Genomic DNA, 21,005 nt, shown 5'->3' with positions numbered 1-21,005 from the left:
GGTGCTCCAATTCAGCCCCTGGACCAAAGTTTCCCGGGACGGTCTGGTCATTTCTCTGTGCAACAGGGGACGGTGCAGAGAAAGGGGCAAGTAGGGGAGAAACGGGACATTTACTGAGGACCCACAGATGCCAGATGCTCTTCACATGCGTTCTCATCCACTTCACAGAGCAAAGGCCAAGACAGGTATTACTGTGACCACTTAAGAAGACCGAGCGTGGAAACAGTAAAATAATTTACGCAAGTTCCCACGGTTAGTCAGGGGTGGGGCCCACTGGAACCGAGACGGCCACGCTCTTTCCACGAAAGCACCCACTGCCCCCAGCATGGGGACACCTAGAGCCTTACGGGAGGAAGCTCTTTCAGACAACAATTGCTCAGGGTTTGGTTTTCAGAGGGATCTCACTGCTTCGAATTTGCAGTGAGCACTCCTTTTCGATGATGCGTTTTGCACGTGAGGGTAAAATGAATATTATGCTGCCATTAAAGCAGCTGATGTGTGTAAAAACCCTTAAGCCCAGAGCAGGTGCCCGGCAAACGTTAGTTATTATCGTCTATTTCCTTTAGGTTCCATACTGCCATTCTAAAATAATTTCAGCTTTTACAGGATACTAGTGAGGGATTTTGTGTCATCTACTCAGTCCGACAAGGAGTTTTTGAACATCAGTGAAATATTCTGCATGACCACTATAGCAGTGGTCAGTCATTTTCCCTTATCAAAATCCTTCTTGGGGTATACATTGCATATACCTGCAAGAAATAAGCAGCTTAAGGTGAGAGCGGGGGTCCAGTGAGACACTGAAGGGCATGGGAAGGTCACACAGGTGCCTGGGTGTTGCTCAGAAGCCCCGTGTTCTGCGGGGCATTAGGCACCCCTGAAGCAGGGCCTGGAGCAGAGATGAACGGCTCGACGTAACAAGGAGAAAGGAGCCACCAGGGCTGGATGCGGAGTGAGGGAGGAGAGAAACCTTCCTGCTGCCGACCCTGCACAAACCGGGAGGGACAGTGGGGAGGAGAAACGGCAGAGAGGAGACTTTGGGTTTGACTGCAGCGTGTGCCGTGGAACCTCCCTTCTCTGTCTTCCCTAGAAGATCTTCCGCGGATTCTGCACTGCTTGTCAACGCTTTGGGCCAGGGCCTCTTTGGGGTGGATTCCTGGGGAGGGAGGGCTCCGTTCTGGTGATGATGCGGTGACAGACGGCACAGACCCAGGAGCCTGTGGTGAAGGAACGGCTGGACAACCCCCAGGCCAGATTCCCAGGAATCCGCTTCAAGGAACGTAGAATGTAGAAGGGGGGCCGGTCGTTTGGAGAAGGGGCACAGGAAGGAGGGGCGGTCGGGAGTGAGGTGGGTCAAGAAAGGTTTCTCCAGGGATGTTGGGCCACCTTGGGCTCTGCAGAATTAGCATCACATTGACAGGGATACAGCGAGGAGACCAAACCCTCGCTGCGGCGAGACGCTGCCTGTGCAAAAGGACAGACAGCTCGGGGCGTGGTGTGTCTGCTGATCCGGCGCATGCACTTCAGGTCCCTCGGCAGGCAGACAGGACACACGCTTCTCCCTCCCCCCTGCCATCCTGGGTGCACCTGGAATCTTCCTTCACACCATGGCTGGCAGTACCCCACGGGGCCTACCTGCCCCAAGACCACAGGTGTCGGTTTGCCCTGTGCACCCAGGCTGCACGCAGTCTCAGCATAGCTGCTAACAGTGCCCCGGCCACTCTGAACTGTCCCTGTGTGATGCTCACCTGCCGCCTTAATGCCTGGGCCGTGAAGACCAGCCAGAGGCGGGAGGCACTGTTTTGCCGGCAGTGAGGGGTTGATCAGGTTCATCTGGCAGTGCCCTGTGGAAAGGGCTGCCCACCAGAAGGCTGAACGGAGATGACCACAGAATCCACGAGAAGGCAGTGAGGGTCGGAGCGAAGACAGCTGCGGAAACCGGGAAGGGGGCAGCCGCGCACATACTGGGGATATAGGAGGAATGGGGCCAGGGCACCCACTGGGTTCTGCCCTTGACTTTCCAGGGGAGTCTCTAAGGGTTTCCCCCGCTTTCCCCAGAGACAGTCCATTCGAGGTGATCTAAGTGCCACTCAGCTTGAAGTTACAAGAGGTCAATCGGCATTTTCAGAGTGTCATAATTTTTTAGCTCCTAGCTATCTCAGCACTTAATTATTTTATATGAACGACATTCTGCTTCTGACTGTAGGCTGGGTGACTTTGAGATGAACCAGTAAACTGAGTCAATAATCTACTCAGTCTTAGAGATGCTGATTTAACCAACGAAGTACTATGTTTTGATCTTAAAAAAAGAATGGTTACGACTGGTCAAAAACACACCCAAAGGTTATGCAACTCCTTAGTGACTGAATAACACGGGAGGAAGGGTGCCACGCTCCTCGCATCGAAAACAGTCTTCTTGTTTGTCGCACAATTAGGAACAGCAGAAAAGGAGGTTTTACAGATTATGGAATAATGTTTGTTAAAATGATATACGAACCTCTTCAGTTACGCCTAATCCACTGTCGGCTAATAGTTGAGCAAGGATTTTCTCTCTTCCTTTTATTGCTTCCAACCTCTCCTTCAGAAAATACTTCGGTATGGGGATATCTAACTGTTGCTAGAGAAGAGAAAGCAGAAGAGCATTTTGGGCATGATTCCAGGACTCAAATCCATTTAAAACATACAGTTAGGACAAGGGCATCAGAGACTCACTTTACTTCCCATCCTCACTTAAGAGGTGATGAAGCCAGTGGTGTGAAGACAGTTCCTCCCCGCTAAGGAGACATAAATGAAGTCAAAAGGAGAAAGTGTAACCATAGCCCATTTTGATCATTACTGTAAAATTCCAGTAATTCATATCGATTAGGCCTCAATTAACCAATGACAGCTTAACAAATTTTCTTTAAAGAAATATAATATTATCTGAGCTTACCTAAAATAATAATGCAAATTAGGATAGCATAGAATTGAGCTATAGAGATCTTTGAATTAAACCTAATAATTTATCATTAGCACCACTGACCATGTGTACGTGAACAGTCACAATTAAAAAAAATAATTTGGTTTTATTTTGACCTAAATTACCCCGTTACAAAAATCATTTACAAAATTAATTTGCTTTATTAGGAAACTTGTTTTTATACACAAATATAAACTTCTGCTCTTCATTTATGTACAGATATTTCAAATTAGTGGAGGTCAAATGAATGTTTACCATTCCAAGGTCAATAATCAAGATTGTAGAAGTGTTATTCAAGAATATGGGTGGGCCTTTGGCCCTAGTATCTAGAAACACTGTCCTAGATACTCTATGAGAACACTCATGGCTGCCTTCTGGTAGACCAGTTGACTGGGGGGAAGCTAAGTTCTGGTGATCAGCTCTGCCTTTTCCCATTCTGGTGTGACTCCCCACATCTCCCCAGTCCAGAGAATTCTGAATAGGCCTTCCCTTGAAAAAGCATTTTGGCATACAGGACTGTCTCTTTAGGACTTGGTGGAATAGCACAACCAGGACTTCCAGGAAGTGGCAGCACTTTTTGAAAACCAAAACTTTCCTAGGCTAACGGAGTGTTTGGGGTGAACTAAGACTGAGCTTCTAGGGTCCAGTGGGTGAGTGTGGACAGTCAGTGGAGAATGATGACACTTTTATCTAATGTTGTGATTTTTGTTTATTAATAAGCATGTTCAAGTGTTGTGCTTTTCTAAATTTTAAGACGAAACTTTACTGACGTGGCTCTGTCTGGTCCATGTAGGACCAATAAAGTTACAGTTAGGATTTTGAAGGTGAGGAAACAGAGCACTTGAGAATGCAAGAGAGGGGAACATAGGTATCCCTTGCTTCAGGCTTGCTGCCGCATCCCATCCGTGAGATATATATATATTTTTTTTTTTCTTTTTTTTTTTTTTTTTCTGCGGTACACTGGCCTCTCACTGTTGTGGCCTCTCCCGCTGCGGAGCACAGGCTCCGGACGCGCAGGCTCAGTGGCCATGGCTCACGGACCCAGCCGCTCCGCGGCATGTGGGATCTTCCCAGACCGGGGAACGAACCCGCGTTCCCTGAATCGGCAGGCGGACTCCCAACCGCTGCGCCACCAGGGAAGCCCCCATCCGTGATATATTTTATGCCCATCACAGATGCCTTGGGGTTTCCATTCTCCATGGGGTGGCATCAAAGTAAATTTGTTGGAACAGAGAATCTCTCTCTTCTCTACGTGTTTCTCTATGTTATGGGGACCTAAAGAAACAGTCTTCTGGCTAGTTTAGCCAAAGGGGACATTGATGGAAGGATCTGGGGCCTCTTGGGACAAGGGCAGGAACAAAGCTGGGTGTCTGCCAGCATCAGGGATGTGTCCAGGGGAGACGATGCCTTCAGGAACTTGCCATTTCCTTGTACTCCTCTTGGATCCTGCTTTGTTCTCCTCTCTCTCTATTCTCTCGCTCTTTCTCTCTGAAGCTTCTTTCTTTGGAGCATCTGGTGAACAAAGGCTCCAACTACTTACAAGTTTGGGAGACTACAGTTCAGAACTGGAGACAGAAAGTACTCTCTCTCTGTCCCAGTTTCCGAATCTCTCAAGGAAGGACCGGCTGGTGCAGCCACCAAGGTCTCCATCCCTGAGCCACGGTCAGGGGTGGTCATGTTGTATGAATATCTGCGTGCTGGCCCAACAAAACACAGAGGAGCTGTGGGTGATAGCCACAGAGGCCCAGCCACAGAGGATGCTGGTTGGTCAAGCTTTCACCCTGAAATGCAGAACTGGGCCACACAGGTATCCCCAGAGGCTGGTCCATGTGTGTCTCCCTGGCAAGGGCACTGTTCCTGGAGCCTGTGCTGAGGCAGCGTGAAGCACCCCTAAGCACCTGGAGCTCAGTGTCATTGTACTGCTCCATCAACACCCTCCAGGGCTGGCAGAGCACGTAGTTCATCGTCTCCTATCAGGAAGGCTGCCTGGGTGATGTCACTCAGTCATCACCCTTCTCAATGCTCATGGCCTTCAAGAAGATGAACCAGCCAGTGCAGAGGGGCTGAGACAGGATGAAAAGCAGGGAAAAAACTGAAGGAGCCCACCATTTAAATTTCATAAACTGCTTATTCCTTAAATTTAGGAGTATTACTTAATATTCTTGGAATTAAATTAATACATTGAATATTACCTCATTAATTAAATTTATTATTATGACTTAATGACTATTTATTTCATGTTTGTCCTGAGTTGTTCTTGATATTTTCACACTGCGGGTGGGTAAAGTACTCCTGACCTAAAAAATCTAGTGCTTTAACCCATGCTCTTATACACGAACGCAACAAACACGAACATTTTGAGACGATCTTCAACATCTTCACTCATTCCTGGTATTCTCTTTAGTCCATTCTGATTCAATGCAGTAATAACGCTAGGAAAGTTTATCCCAGAGAGGGACATCCTTTTATAGAAGGCTGAATATTTTCAAAAGGAAGAAATATTAAACCCCGTGTAGAAAACTAAACGCTTTCTCTTCCTAATTTTATTTTAGGGAAACGATCTTTTCAAGATGAAGACTGAACTCATATGACTCCTCACACTGAAACGGGGTGTTCACCAGCCCCTAGAGACCCAGCCAGACGAGATCCCGGGCCTCAGGCAGTGGTCGTAAGGGCAGCTGCAGGACAGAATGCTCACAGGTAGGCACTGTGGTTACAGGTGCCGGCAGGGAGTGCTCAGGGCATCAGAGAGAAGGGGAGGGAGCCCTTCTTTGGTGTCGGAGGCTCAAAGTCCCATTGCCATACACCTCCTGAGTCACCATGGACCCAAAGCAAAGGAGGAGATGCATCCTCCTGGGAATTTGGAACCAACAGGCTGCTCATCGAGAAGATGATGGGAAGCAAAGGCCAGAGAGAGATTTCCTTTGGAAACAGAAGTAGGGGCATGGCTATTGGAAATTGGGAGGATGTTTGGGAAAGGCTCGTCCTACTCCATTCCAACCTACCTGGGCAGACACCATGGTGACAGGTAAGGCCACAACAGCGGTGTCCAGCAGACCCCAGGACCGTGCAAAGATCTGTCTGCGCCCAAAACTGGGCAAACCCAATCCTTGTCCACGGCAGTATAGTTTCACTGAAGGGCTGTGCTTCGACTTTCAATACAACATGCAACTAATAAATGCGACTAGAAAGTCTGCAGAGTATTGGTTACAGGCCTATATATCTTATTTATAAGAAGAAACCAATATGAAAAACACCCTGAGTACTTACGGGAACCAACTTTAGATCCTGTAAGATATCATCCAAGTAATGAAACTCGGTTAATTCCAATTCAACCATCTCATTCTTCAGCTCCAGGATGCGACCCATCACCCCGTCCAGGAGTTTTCGGATCAGTATGCGTTTCTGTGGATGGACCATCTGGTCATAGACGTTCTCCAGGTTTCTAAAGATCTGCACATATTTTATGTAGAAGGTGGCTAACATCTGGAAGATGAAAACTTGATTTCTTTGTGGTTCCATCATCTTCTCAGATTCTTTATCAAGCAAAGAACTGAGGGCTTCCTGGGTCTGATGCCACATCTTATTATACATTCTGAGGGACGACAGGGTCAACAATACAAGAAGAAAAAATTACTCTGCAAGGCATACATATTGGGCATCTGGTATAACAAAATGTAACACACCGTAAATGTGCGCTAAGGACACTGTGCATGGCTGCAAGGCTCTTTGGACCACTTATGTCCTGTTTTGTTATGCGTGTGATTTTTGGATACGACCACGGCTATTATCATCAAATAAATAGTTTAAAAAGCCTTTTGCCTAAATGATATAAAGTGATTCCTCACTATACCGGTAAAGCCAGTATTATTATACCCATTTAAAAGATGAGGAAGTTGATAACCAGAATAGTTACCTGATCTGTCCATATACATAGCTGGTGGAGTACGAATTGGAACAAATACTTTGGAAAATACCTTGTAAAGTTGAACATGGGCATAACTACGAATGAACAATTATACCCTGGAGAGACTCTTGTAAATCTGCATTAAGAATGACCACAGCAGCATTTCTTGATAAAAGCAAAGACCTGGAGATATTCCAAACGTCCATCAATAAGAGAATGGATAAATAATTGTAGTATAGTCTCCAACAGACAAACACACAGCAGTGAGAAATGAACGACGTACAGCTCTAAGCAACACCTACACACCTCGGAACCATAACACTGACCATAGGAAGTAAGGTGCAGACTGTGGCTGGGGAGGCTGGCTCCCCGCTCTTGTTTGAGCCGCTCAGTGGAGGGTGCAGCCGGGAGCCCGGGGAGTGGGAGAGTGAGATAGGGATGTATCCTCTCTTGCGGCCCCCCAGTGAGTCAACAAACGATCCTCCTCCTAGCAAAGCCTTAGGGTGGTGACAGCCCTGCCACCCCCAGGACACCACCCCATCCTTGTTGGTTTGGTTTCCCGAGATTCAGCTCACAGCTTTGTCACCGGTCCCTTTATTAGCCACCCTGCTGAGTATGCCCTCTTTCCTGCTGGGACTCTGACCAATACACATGGCAGAGACTTTTATTTTCTTTCAAAATTTGGCTGATTTTTGGCTCCTATTTTATTTCCAAGACCCAGTTCTGAAAAGCTAACCGGAAGTTCATTGTGTCTGGGAAGGGGCTTCTTAACCAGTGGGCTTAACCGGGGGTGATGGGGTGGGTAGGATCCTGGCCATCTCCCTGGGTTGAGGGTGAAACCCGCCAATGCCCGTCTCTGTCTGTAGGGTCTTCCCAGGATGCACTGGCGAGGGCGGCTCCAACCTCCAGCCTGAGAAGCAAGCGGGTTCAGGGGGCTGCGGGCTCTCACTGCCTTCCTGCTGTCAGCCCGGCCTCCCGTTCCCACGCCCACCTGTGTCCTGCATCCTGTGTCCAGGCTGCTGCACCGGCCTCTTCCGCCAGGATGGGAGCAGCTTAGCACCTGCTCTCTGCTGATCTCCAACCAGTGCCCCCCACCTCTGAAAGACCTTCCCAGGGTTCTGCTGGCCTGCAGGCCACGCTCTCTACCCCACCTCTCCCCTCTCATCCAAGTCTGCTTTCCCTCCTCTTACATTTTCCTGATGTCTCTTATCAAATGCTCAAATGTTCTCTTGGCCCTCGTGTGTTTACAGCCTTTTAAATCCCTTACTGCCATTTCGGAGGCCATTTGGAGATAAATATGCTGGTCAATCCACCTTGTTTCACTGCGGATCCCTCATCTCCTTCCCGAGGTCATTCCCAGGCATTCCCTCTGGCCCTCTGCTCCACTATCTGCCCTTCCTCAAGCATGCTCCCCACTTTCCTGTGGGTAAGAAAGTGTGAACATCTTGCGCTGAAACTGACCACCTGCCATGTTCCATGCTGCGTGTCATCCTCGAAGCACCCCTGGGGAAGCCTCCCGCCGCTCCACTGGAGTGGGAGGGAGGTGATGCCCCTCAGAGGCGGGGTCAGCGTCTGAACCCGGGTCTACACGATTCTGAGCTGAAACCACGATTCACACCACACTGCCACCTCCACCTCTCCCCAGAATAAAAGAGCCCCTGCCACCGCCCTGAGACACACAGCCAGAATGTGTGCCACGACGACAAGTAAGAAATGAGAGACTTCTGCGCCCACTTTCCCGGCTGCTACCGAGACAGTATCTTTCCACGTGCTACCGGTCATCTGCAATTTCTCTTCCTTCAATTGTTCACCCGTTTGTTTTACCTGTTGTTATGTGGGATTGTTTTCCTGCTAAACTGTGGGGCTTCTTCATGTGTTCTGAGTTTATGTGTTCCACAGCTTGCCTTCTGGCTGAAAAGCTGGTTTCCTACTACGACCCAGATGGGCTGCGGCCCTTCCCTCTGCCTCTGACCCAGCTGGGAAGGGCGGTCCTGCCCAGGATTCCATGGGAGTCCAGCTCCCGTCCTCCTGGAGGGTCTGATCCCAGGTCTTTCAGGAGCTGAAATCCCAGAGTGCACTGCCCACCCCGTGCCAGACCGACTCGGCCTCCTGGTCTGGCCTGCTCACTGCCCTGGGTTTCCACTCTGCTCCTGGCGCAGAGATTTTCAACTTGGATTAAAAAAACAAACACACAGGTTTTCTATTTTCAATTTTAAATATTTTAGTTTTATTTTATAATTTAATATTATACTATTAAATATACACTAATATATATAAATATATATATTAAATATATATAATAAAAAATAAAAATGTATAAATATAAACTAATATACTAATATTAGTATATTATAAATATAAATTTAAAATATAAATAAAAATATTAAAAAATAAAAGTTTTAGATAAAAAATGAAAATAATCCTTAAAAATATTTTTCTTTTTTTATAATTTGATTTTTGTTTTATTGATCAAAATTCTAAATTAAAAATAATTAACATTTACTAAGTAGATGTCATACACTAGGTTATTTAAATATGGAAAGCCACTTAGCTATACTCTGAACATTTTTCAAAATTAAGTACTATGTTGTCACTTCATTTTTTGTGCTGGACTCTACTGAGCTACCTCTGCTCTCTAAATAAATCACCTTAAATTCCAAAGAAACATTTCCTTTGTTAATTCTGAGTACTTGGAATAATTTAAGAACAAGGCAACATCCTTAATTTTAGAGAAAGATAAATATGGGAATCACAGTATTAACAAAACCTCAGTTCGCTGGACTTTTGTTTAATTTCTAAACCTACTGACATGTTAGTGCTCATAAAACAAGAAAGGAACTTAAATCTGTTACTGTTTCTATACTAACTTCTATACTTAAAAAAATTATTTTATTCGAGTATAGTTGATATACAATGTTGTATTAATTTCTGCTGTTTCTATCATTTTTATGTGCTTAGAGCAGAGGTGGGAGATTTTTATCTTCCTGGCCCAAAGTGAAAAGCTTCTCTTGATGTGAAAAGTCTTTAGGGTTCTGGTGATGATGACGGGTAATAGCTCACATTTACATCATATCAGTCACTGTTCTAAGTACTTTACATATATTAACTCATGTAATTCTCAAAACCCTATGAGGTGGGTATTATTATTACTCCAGTTTACTGATGAGGAAACCAAGGCACAGAGAAGTTACTGCCCGAAGTTGTGTGATTTGAACACAGGATTTACACCCAGGCAGCCAGGCTCCAGAGTACAGGCTCTGAACCTTTATTGCCTCTAGTTTGTCAGGACAAATCCCAGGGCAGAGGAGTGCTGGACACCACAAGGAAACCAAGATTCATAGCTAAAAACGAAACTCTTCCTCCCTCCCAGCACCCCACTGAGGCTGGATGCTAAATATTGTCCCTGGCACTCCATCCCTCGGTTCAAGTACCAGATTCTCCAAACTTGGCAATATTTTAAAAATACTGCTAGTGAAAGAGCACTCTGATAGACAACTTCATTATAACAGAGAAAAGTTACTACCAAAAGTTAGAATTCCAGGGCTTCCCTGGTGGCGCAGTGGTTGAGAGTCCGCCTGCCGATGCAGGGGACGCGGGTTCGTGCCCCAGTCCGGGAGGATCCCACATGCCGCGGAGCGGCTGGGCCCGTGAGCCATGGCCGCTGAGCCTGCGCGTCCGGAGCCTGTGCTCCGCAACGGGAGAGGCCACAACAGTGAGAGGCCCGCGTACCGCAAAAAAAAAAAAAAAAAAAGTTAGAATTCTACTTAGCCCAGGACCTCTCACTCGCTGCATGATAAATGGGTACAAAGAAGCTGAGCAGGTTCTTAGTTTACCAAAGCCCAGACTTCCAGCATCTGAGAGGGGGCCAGGGACCCAAGGCGTTCACTGACCTGACAGGTGACGCAGGCCCCACGTGCCACCAGGCTCGACACATGTTCCCATAAAACAGAAAATCCACTCGTTTTGTAGAATAAATAGGGCTCAGGGCCTAGACGTGGCAGGACGACGTTACAGAAGAAAATTACAGGCTAATTTTGTTTGGAACTCGGATCTGAAATTCCACTCAGCAAACAAAACACAGCGCCAGATCAAAAGCATTGTTCCCTCTGACCAAGGGGGGGGGGGGTCACCCGGGAAATTCACAAGAGTCAGGAAAGCTGGACAAAATACCGCACAGGACAGTAAAAACTGTGGATTATTTTCACAGATGCCAAGAAGATGCTCAATAAATTTAATTTATGGCATATGCCTGATTAAGAATACTGTCCACACACCCCAAAGAGGCTGATGACGACCTCTTCAAAATGCTGAAAACCAGAGACCATAAATATTTTCAGTAGAGAAACACCAGAAAGCTAAAAAATACAAGTACAAAAAGGATGAAACAGATGGAAAAGGGATCAATACAAAAGATTAAAAAAACTGCTTGTAATGACACCACTGCAAAATCCAAGGAAATCAGTAAGAAGTCAATTAATACAGCAGAGTTGCAAGACATAGATAAAAGCCCCCAAAACTAAATGCAGAGAAAAAATACGAAAAACAAAACCCCATTCGCAGTGCTGATCAAGAACATTAAACATTCAAGAATACATATGGCTAGAGCCACACAAGACGTAGCTGAAGAAAATTCTGGAATGCTAGCTGCAGAGGACTGGAACAGGCAGAAGGCGGTCTCTGTTCCTGCCTGGAGAGACCAGATAGAAAGAAAGCAGATTCTTGAGACTGACAGGCAGATTTAATATGACCAAGAATTTGGTAATAATATCCAGGAGACTCTGGAAATAAATCTAGTGATAATTTCTATATGTAGGGGTGGAGTTGATAATAAAAGATAGAGGGTATTTATCAGACTTCAAAGCATTTAACGCACCAGCAAGCATTCAGGTGTGTTATGCCACCCATGGAGGCTGCTTCCATAGGGTGCAGGGGGGTGACTTGAATCCCATAAAGACCCACACCAGTCATTAGCGAGGGATCTTGGGAAAAGGAGGCTTCCACCAGGGGAAACAAAAGCCAAATGAATGGATGGGACACACCTAGAATTTAAGACTTTGCTTTGGGGCAGATCCAGCCTGGGGAAGCCTTGTTGCCCTAGTGTCGTGCACTCCTGGGCTTCTACCCAGGGTTAAAGAGGCAGGAATCCCTCCAGAGCCAGGGCAGAGCTGACTCCTAACTGGAACCTTTGGCCAAAGACCATCCTGGTGGCTTGATCCTTCCAAGTCCTGACATTTGGGCTGCAGCCTCTTTCTTCCTCACCTGCTGTCTTTCGGAGGACCCTTGTTGGGCAGACCAGGCAAGCTTGTTGGTCGATGGGGAGATATTAAGTAGCCGTGTGCGCATGCAACCCTGCATCTGCTACCCTCTCCCCTGGAGACTGGCTTCAGCTTTCCAGTTTCCCCGCTGCCTTGCTGCCCCTCCACGTGTGTCCACTGGTTACAACCCTATCGCTCAGCCAGTGCAGCCTCCATGTCCCTCGAAGCCTCAGTCCAGCCTGAGCCCCACCCTGCCTCAAAGCCACGGTCTCAGCATCCTTCTGCTGAGCCAGTGCCCACGAAGATGATCTGAGACACGGAATGTGGCAAGATGATGTTTCAATAGGACCATTATGGAGATGTAACTCACATACCATAAACGCACCCTCTTAAAGTGCACAGTTCAGTGGGTTTTTTTTTTTAGCATATGCACAGAGTTGTGCAACCTTCACCTTTCTCTGATTTCAGTACATTTTCACCACTCTAAAGAGAAACCCTACACCCGCTAGCAGTCACTCCCTATTTGCCCTTATCCGCCTTCCTCCCAGCCCCTGGCAACCACTCATCTAATTTGTCTCTATTTATTTGCCTATTCTTGACATTTCACATAAGTGGAATCATAGAACAGGTGGCCCTTTGTGACTGGATCCTTTCACTCAGTATAACTTTTCCAAAGCCCACTGTGTTGTGGTGTGTATCACTATCTCATTTCTTTTTATTGCCTAATAATGTTCCATTGCATGTATATACCACATTTTGTTTATCTGCTCATCAGTCGATGGACACATGGGGTGTTTCTGCCTTTGGGCTCTTGTAAATGATGCTGCTTTGAGCATTCCAATACACCTTTTTGTGTGGACCTATGTTTTTATTTCTCTGGCGTATGGCAAGGTGGTTTTCAAAGCTGTAAGTGCTCCAAGCTTACAATCAGAACCCGTCTCTTGAGGTAGTCGGTCTCAGGAGGGTCACTTAACCTTGTACCTTCACTTCCTCAAGTGGCAAATCTGGATAATGACACCTACCCTGACACCCCACAGGATTACTGAGGAATGGGATAACAGACGTTAAAGTGTTCTTGAAATTTTAAACGTGCCTTATAAAGAGAAGGTAGTATTTTATCCTTGAGACCACCTAGAATTTTTTTAAAGTACGTGATTGGTTTCAGATTTCAGCACATGACCTAGAAATGTTACAGATATTGAAGTTAGAAGGACTGTGGGCGCAGAAGACTGAATATGACAGTTGAAAAAGACCAGATTGTTATTTCTACAGCTTGGCAGTTTTCCTATAACTGGGGGATGGAGGGTTGATGCATAAGTGGGCGGAGGGGGAAAAAAAGACTTAAATATTCAGACATAAACATGTACTTCGATACAAAATCTTGCAAAATGGGAATTCTCAAGTTATTTTATATATGATAAACCTTCAAATTCTTCCAATACTATCTAGGTGTTTGTACTGTTTCTGGAATATTCCTTGGCATTCTTGCTCTAAGGGAGGCCTGGCTCTCCCCTCAGAACACAGCCTCTCCTGCAGCCGTCTCTCCGTCCCAGAGCCCTCGGACCACAGCACGGAGTGGGGCCAGATCCTGGCTCCTAAGCCCACCTCCAGACCATTCTTCCTCCCACCCCCGACACTCCCTGGTTTGCAACCTCATTTCATCAGAGGGTATCACCCTCGGCCCCTCAGCATCACCACCATCTACCATCTACATCATCTTTCCAGGCCCCACCAGGACATCTACCCACCGAACAGCATCTTTATCAAACAGCCTCTACCCTGCCTCATCTTCCCACCATAAACCACCTGAGCTCCTCTCTGTGTCTGCTGGGGCCCGTGCCCCCACTAGCAAGGACGTCACCCCACTTCTCCTTCCTCCTCCCATGTCATCCCGCTTCATTTATACTGGCCATTCCCTTCAGCAAACAAATAGGCTATTGTTTCCTATCTTAAAAAATTCTTTCTCTGGACCCCATTTCCCTTGCCACCAGCTACAGCGAAATGCCTTTAAAAAGCCAGTGCTGTGCTGTCTATGATTTCTCTCCTCTTCCTCTCTCCTACATTCATTCCAGTCCATCTTTCCACTCCATCACCCCCGAAGGTCAAGGTCACCGCTGGACTCCACACTGCTAAATCCATGGTCAATTCTCAGCTCTCGTCGGGCTTGTCTTGCAGCATTTGACAGAGTCTGTTACTCCCTCCTCCAAGAAACTCTACTTTTTCTCCTGGCTTCCAAGGCACCAAAACCTTGTTTCCTTCTCAATGATCACTCCTTTGGTTCCTTCGCTGGTCTCTCCTCCTCCATCTCTTGCCATCGGATGACCAAGTCTTAGTCCTTGGACCTGTTCTCTCTTCTGTCTACACTCATCCCATGTCTCATAAAGACTGTCTATGCCAACAGCTGTCGAATTTATATTTCATACACAGGCCTCTCATCTGAATTCAACTGTCTACTTGTGTCCACTTGACGTCCAACAGGCACTTCAAACTCAACACGTCCAGAGCTGAACTCCTGATCTCCCCCACCCGCAAAGCCCGGCAAGCCCTTAGCCCCGCTGCTCTTATTTCCTGGCCTGGAAAACAGGGTTACTGAGAGCTGGAATGCAGGTTGGAGCTGCAGTGCCTGGTTGACACCGTGTCCTTGCTGTGTATGAACTACTTAGCTTCTTTGTGCCTAAGTCCTCATCTGTAAGATGGAAATAATATTAAAGGCTCTTACGCTACAGGGGAGTCATGAGTTACTATTCAAGCACTCAGACTGTGCCTGCAGGGTCAGCACTATAATAGATGTTTGAGATGACCATTATGAAGTAACTGCTGGGCTGGTGCTGTGTAAACGGCACAGTGCTGGGTGAATACTCTTTGGTGCCACTGCCACCTGACTGGCGTTTCTTGGTGAAAAGCAACGTGGTACAATAAAGCTTCCTCAAGATCTTTCTTAAACATCGGGACCTGGGTGTTTTCACAAAGCACCGTATGTTACTGGGTTAGATTAACAAAAAGGCAGGCAATGAACTGAACATAGACACGGCTTCCTCAAAAATACATCCACAAGGGCTTAGTGGGCATAAGCATTGGGCCTGGAGGAGCTCATCTCTATGTGGGGCAGGGATAGATAGCACCAGGGGAGTTGGCAGGTCTAAGTGTATGGCATTCCCTGTCCACAGAAGCTGATGCTCTCTGCTGAGGTGTATGTTTACTTGCTAAAACTGCAAAAAGAAGAGGTGGGGGAGGAAAGAAACGGAAAAGAAGCACAGCAGGCTATCTTTTTGTCGGAGAAGCCCACCCCATGGCTATGGCTGGGCGGCCCATCACTTACGCGTTCGACATGCTGGCTACTTTCCCTCTTTCCCTCGCCCGCTGGGAAGCTCTTCTGTTGTCCTCTGAAGGGCGGCTGGCTGCAGGGGTCGGGACACAGCCAGAGGGCGTTGGGGTAAGCTCCTTCTGGAGGGAGGGACTAGGGTTGGGGATATCTTTTCAGTTCGGGAAGGGAAAGGCGATTGGCAGGGAGGCGCGCAGCCGCCGAGAGTGGGATTCGAGGCTTCTCGTCTGGACCCCCAGGCTCCGGAACCTTACTGTGGCCCGGCAGTGAGAAGGCGCGAGGCGGAACCTAGCTACGGACGCTACGCCTGAGCAGCGCGGGTCCGCTCCGCCGGCGCGCTCCCGCCCCCTTCGCGCTAGGCGCCTGCGCCGCCTCCTGCTGTTTCCCTGGCAACCGCGCCTGCCGAAGGCCGGCGATCCTCGCAGGAACCACGCGTAGTACCCGCCTCCCGGAGGACCCGCCCAGCGTTCCGCGGGATTGGCCCCGGGTCCTGTCCGCTCGCTCGTTGTCCTCCAAGCCGTTGTTCCGCTTTCCCGTTTGCCCATTTTCATCCACCTTCAGATATGTAGCCTTGGGCGAGGTCCTTAATGATGGTAGCCCCAGTCTTCCCATCTGTAAAGTGGGGTAACAGTCATTCGTTCCTTCGAAACCTTACTGGGTATCTACTCTGGGCTAGCGCAGACTTAGGTTCTGGAGATGCAGGGCAGATGCAGATGCTGCCCTTCTGAGGCTAAATGAAAATGAAATACGGCGACAGTGCGTTGTAAATGCAAGATGCCGTGTGGATGTTATTAGCAAGTCACTGTGTTTGTGTGCATTGTTCTTCTTTCATCATCTTTGGTAACTGTTGAGGTTTATTTGCAAATTTTATAATCTGCAATTTCTAGTGGAACATTTTTAGAACTAATGCACTTGAAAGAGTATATAGAGGGCAAACACGTAAAAAGGACAGAATAAATCTGGATCACACAACCCTTCTCCCACAATTACTAATGAAATGAACAAAAGAATAGTAAAAAAAAAAAAAGAAAGAAAGAAAGAAAAAAAAGGAAAAGAAAAGGAGAGCCAAACAAAAAATTAAGTACAACTTCATGCCATAAACTTCAAAAGCTACTCAATGAAATAGAAACCTGCAGTGGACAATGGCATCTAATCTCATCCCCACTCCCCTGCAAAATCCCTACTAGGGAGAGAAAGTACCAAGTAGGCAAAGTACCAAGAATTCTCACTAATACTTTTCAATACAAGGAAGTCAGGAATCTGATAATTGAGATGAAAGGTGAGTAGGGTAAGTGAGCTACCTGGGGAAATCCAGGTGAGATAAAACTAGCACTAGTCGAAACAATCACTACCACCCACAGGGCCCTTCCGGAACTAGAAAAAAATCACTAGGGCTTGTCACTTTTTAGGACTTTACACTGAATTGAGGCAAAGATTCAAAGTCAAAGGACATTTTGTCACAGGAATAGGATATACTCCCAAGAAGCGTGAGGGATGGTGGTAAAAGAGTTTACCAAAATCTCAGGAGAGAAAGCAGAGCGCAGACCTTGCAAAGACTCAGAGGATCAGTCCTTATCCTTACCCTGTGTCCAGGCTATGGAAAGGTGGATAAAAATACAATTTTTCCAGCTCTCAAACTCTGTCAGACACAGTGAGAAAGCAGTCAAGGAGAATTTGCTCACATTATATATGAGGAACTGGAAGATATACAAAGAGCAATCCATATTACATATGAATAAGAAGCAGTATATCCACTATCTAAATCCAAGTCTTCAATAAAAGGGGAAGGAAAAAAAGGATTACGACAGGTGAAGAACCTAGCCTGGGGAAAAGGTAACCAAACAGAAGAGAATTCTTTACATGTGTTTTATACTATAGAATAAGTTAATAAGAATAGAAGTTTAATAGAGTAAGTGCTGGGAGTAATATAAAACAACATAGTTAGAAGGAAAAGAAGATTGTATAGCTAACGAAACACATGAAAATCAGAAGGAGTCCAATATAGGAACTAAATTAGAAAAACCAAGGAATGGACTGGGCACAATTCATCTGAATTACTGACTTCGAGGAAAAGCTTAAATCAATTGCAGGGAAGGTAAAAGGAAAAGACAGATGTTCAAGCAATTAGAAAGGTTTACTTGATATGCCTGAAAAAGAAAGCTCCAATTAAGTTTTTCAAAGATCTAAAGGAACATTTCTGAAATAAAAGAATGAAACTTACAGATCAAAAGTTCTCATCGTGTTCCAGGAAAAACTGACATAGAACAACCAACACCTAAGATATCCTGGATATGTTATTGAACTTCAAGGAGAAGTGATACAGAGAATCTGGTTGGCCTCGAATTTCTCCTCAGTACCTTTCAACGTCAGATGAAAAGCTAGAGGTATTTACAAAGTTCTTGGGGGAAAATGTGAACCAGGATATTTCTACTCATTGCAGTTAATATTCCAAAATATGAAAGCTCTCAGGAAATACAGCACTCACGTAAATTGGCTTGTTTCAAGTGCAAGTAATAGAAAACCCAGTGTCCAATGGCTTAAACAATAAGAGGGTTTATAGGGCTTCCCTGGTGGCGCAGTGGTTGAGAGTCCGCCTGCCGATGCAGGGGACATGGGGACACGGGTTCGTGCCCCGATCCGGGAAGATCCCACATGCCGCGGAGCGGCTGGGCCCGTGAGTCACGGCCGCTGAGCCTGCGCGTCCGGAGCCCGTGCTCCGCAACGGGAGCGTACCGCAAAAAAAAAAAAAAAAAGAGGATTTATAATTTCCCTTAACAAGAATAGAGGTGAGGCTCTTTGGGAGCCAATGATTTCAGTGGCTCAGTGACATCGTCAATCTTTGATGGGCTTTCTATCTTTTGGAGCTGTCATCCCTGGGATGTCAGATGGCTTCCCTCTACAGTGGCTGTAGATGTTACAGCCTCACGCTGTAACATCTCAAGATAGAAAAAGGACCGGCTGGGAAATGTGCCGCCATTATTGTCGTAATCAGCATGTACCTGCATTAAGGGAGAGAGCGGTAGATAAAAGAACCGCATCAGGCAGTTGGGCTGCTGGGTTGGCAACATTCCGTATGAGCCAAATCCCATGAGCTCTTCTGGAAAATAAAACGCTTGAGGATGAAATCCAGTGATCGAAAGATACAAGTCATGTGAAAAGGAGGAGCAGGTACTCAGTATACGACAGGGAAACAAGGTCTCCCAACTCTGCATACCAGGAGAACAAACATAGCTGTTCTCTGATTATATCCCTTGAGCTCTGCCAGTTGCTACACTTATCGACCACTTTTTCCACGCCAGGGACAGTTTAGGACCTGATATATACTCATTCATTAAATCGTCCCACTAACTTTATGAGTTGAGTAATATTTTCATGCTCATTTTACACACGTGGAAACTGAGACTCAGAGAGGTTAAGTAACTGTGTATCCAAGGTCATCCTCCAGTCGATGGTGGAGTTGGTATTCGGACCACCTGCTAGTCTCCCTTTAAAGACCACACCCCTAATCATTATCTCTGTGTTGGTAGCCACACCTACCGTAACTGATACTTGTTTAAAAATTTGGTTTCCTGTGAGACAAATGTTACTAAGAAGAGTATTCCCCAAACTACTTTTCCTTTTAGAAAAAACATTGCTACTTAATTATGTAGATCCAGTTGAAAAGGTGACTTTGTCCTCAGTAGTTAATAATTTATGCAGCTTACTAATCAGACTGCCAGGTCTCTGGGCAAATTCATCTTCTCGGTCCTCTGGATATATGTGAAGTCACTTGGGCAAATATTAAATGATGCCTGTTATATGCAAAGCACAATGGTTCCCACTGTGCAAGAGGAAAGGATGAGTCTGGCATGGACGGATCTTGCCTTCCAGGAGTAGAGGAGGTAAACATCCAGGAGAATGATGATCTCAGGCTTCATTATCCCGTTGCTGGAGGAATGACAGGCCTGGAAGAGCCATCAGAGCCATCAGAAGAGCCAGCCAGCCATTGTCTGGTTTACTTCTGTCTCAGATGCTTTAAGCCCCCAGGACATTCCTGTTTCTTGAGCATCCCTTCTTGCCCACACTCTGGCAGCGGGAGGGACCACCTGGCCCCTTTACGAAGTCCATCTGATTTTGGACAACTCTCACTATTAGTCTTGGCTTTTCCATCAAAGCTCCAGGGCAAAACAGAACAACCCTCTTCTACAGGAGCAGACTTTTAAACATTGAAACCCATGTATCCCCTCCCCGCCAGTCTTCTTAATTACAGAGTAAGCACGACCACGTTCTTCAACACCAGATTTCAAGTTCCCCTGCCATCAGTCCCTCTGTATCTCTGCTCACTGTCAGTGTCCTTTAGACATAGACCGATGAAACAGAACCTTCCAGGTGGGGGCTGGTAGGCACTCCATCAGGGGCCATACCTTGGTTCCCACCCCTTCCATCTATTGCTGGGCGGCCGCAGTCAACCACAGTCAACCTGCAGAGCCCTCTGTCATTCCGTGTGCTCACCTTTCCATCCAATTCCATGTCATCCCTCAAATCTGGTCCAGGCCATCGATGAAAACACTCTCTATGAGAAAGCTGAGCAGACTGACAGAACAGCACTAGAAATGTGTCCAAGTTAGCATCAGTCCACAAGTTATCAACCTCCCCAGCCACCCTGTCTCCTCTCTGTCCTCAACAAGCCCATGAGATAAGGGTGCTGTCAAGTTTGTCGCTAATATACAGCCCTCTTACAACTGCAGCGTTGTCCTTTTCTACTAGGCTAGTCACTATGGAAATTGAAATTTAGGTGTGCCCTGTTTTAGAGAACCCACTTGTCTCTGCTTCCTTTTCTAAGAACCCACAAATCGTTTTAGTGATCTGTTCTGGATCTGCGTTAAGTTCACTAGACCAGAACCTGACCTTTTTTTCTTTTTTTTTTTGTTGCGGTATGCAGGCCTCTCACTGCTGTGGCCTCTCCCGTTGCGGAGCACAGGCTCCGGACGCGCAGGCTCAGTGGCCGTGGCTCACGGGCCCAGCCGCCCCGCGGCATGTGGGATCTTCCCGGACCGGGGCACGAACCCGCGTCCCCTGCATCGGCAGGCGGACTCTCAACCACTGTGCCACCAGGGAAGCCCTGACCTTCTTTTCTTTTCTTTTCTTTTCTGAGTCACCAGACACTGAGAACCTCTCCACCAGACCCTGCTTTCCCGTGAAGCATGGTAATTCAGCCAGCCCCAGGGACCTGGGTCCTCACGCACACCTGAATCTCCAAAAAGGCTTGCACCAGAGTTAAAACACCCCAGAGCCGCTCATCTGTCCAAACCTCAGCCCAGGACAACTCCAGCTGCCACCAGGAGCAGGGCCTTTTCATACCACCAGGTGCTGCACAAGCCACTAACCAATCAGAATGGGGCACTGCCTTCCGCTTCCCAGGGCCACCTTCTCGCTCAAGGACCACTAACCAATCAGAATGGGGCACTGCCTCCCGCTTCCCAGGGCCACCTTCTCGCTCAAGGACCACTAACCAATCAGAATGGGGCACTGCCTCCCGCTTCCCAGGGCCACCTTCTCACTCAAGGACCCAGCCTCCTTGCCCCT

The 21,005-nt window shown here is 46.9% G+C and overlaps 1 protein-coding gene across 1 annotated transcript in view; it reads right to left on the bottom strand.

Annotated features, from left to right (window-relative positions):
- Positions 1-15,791, bottom strand: part of DRC11 (dynein regulatory complex subunit 11) — a 170,206-nt gene extending 154,415 nt beyond the window's left edge. The window contains exons 1-3 of the mRNA XM_019923654.3: positions 15,438-15,791; positions 6,227-6,551; positions 2,495-2,614 (exon numbers count right to left, since the gene is read on the bottom strand). Of these exons, the coding sequence (XP_019779213.2) occupies positions 2,495-2,614; positions 6,227-6,551; positions 15,438-15,448 (456 nt within the window). The 5' untranslated portion in view covers positions 15,449-15,791. The remainder of the gene's footprint in view (positions 1-2,494; positions 2,615-6,226; positions 6,552-15,437) is intronic.
- Between the last annotated feature and the right edge of the window lie 5,214 nt (positions 15,792-21,005).

Source organism: Tursiops truncatus, chromosome 7, assembly GCF_011762595.2.
Source record: "Tursiops truncatus isolate mTurTru1 chromosome 7, mTurTru1.mat.Y, whole genome shotgun sequence".
NCBI classification, from domain to species: domain Eukaryota; kingdom Metazoa; phylum Chordata; class Mammalia; order Artiodactyla; family Delphinidae; genus Tursiops; species Tursiops truncatus.
This window is presented reverse-complemented; position numbering and strand designations above follow the sequence as displayed.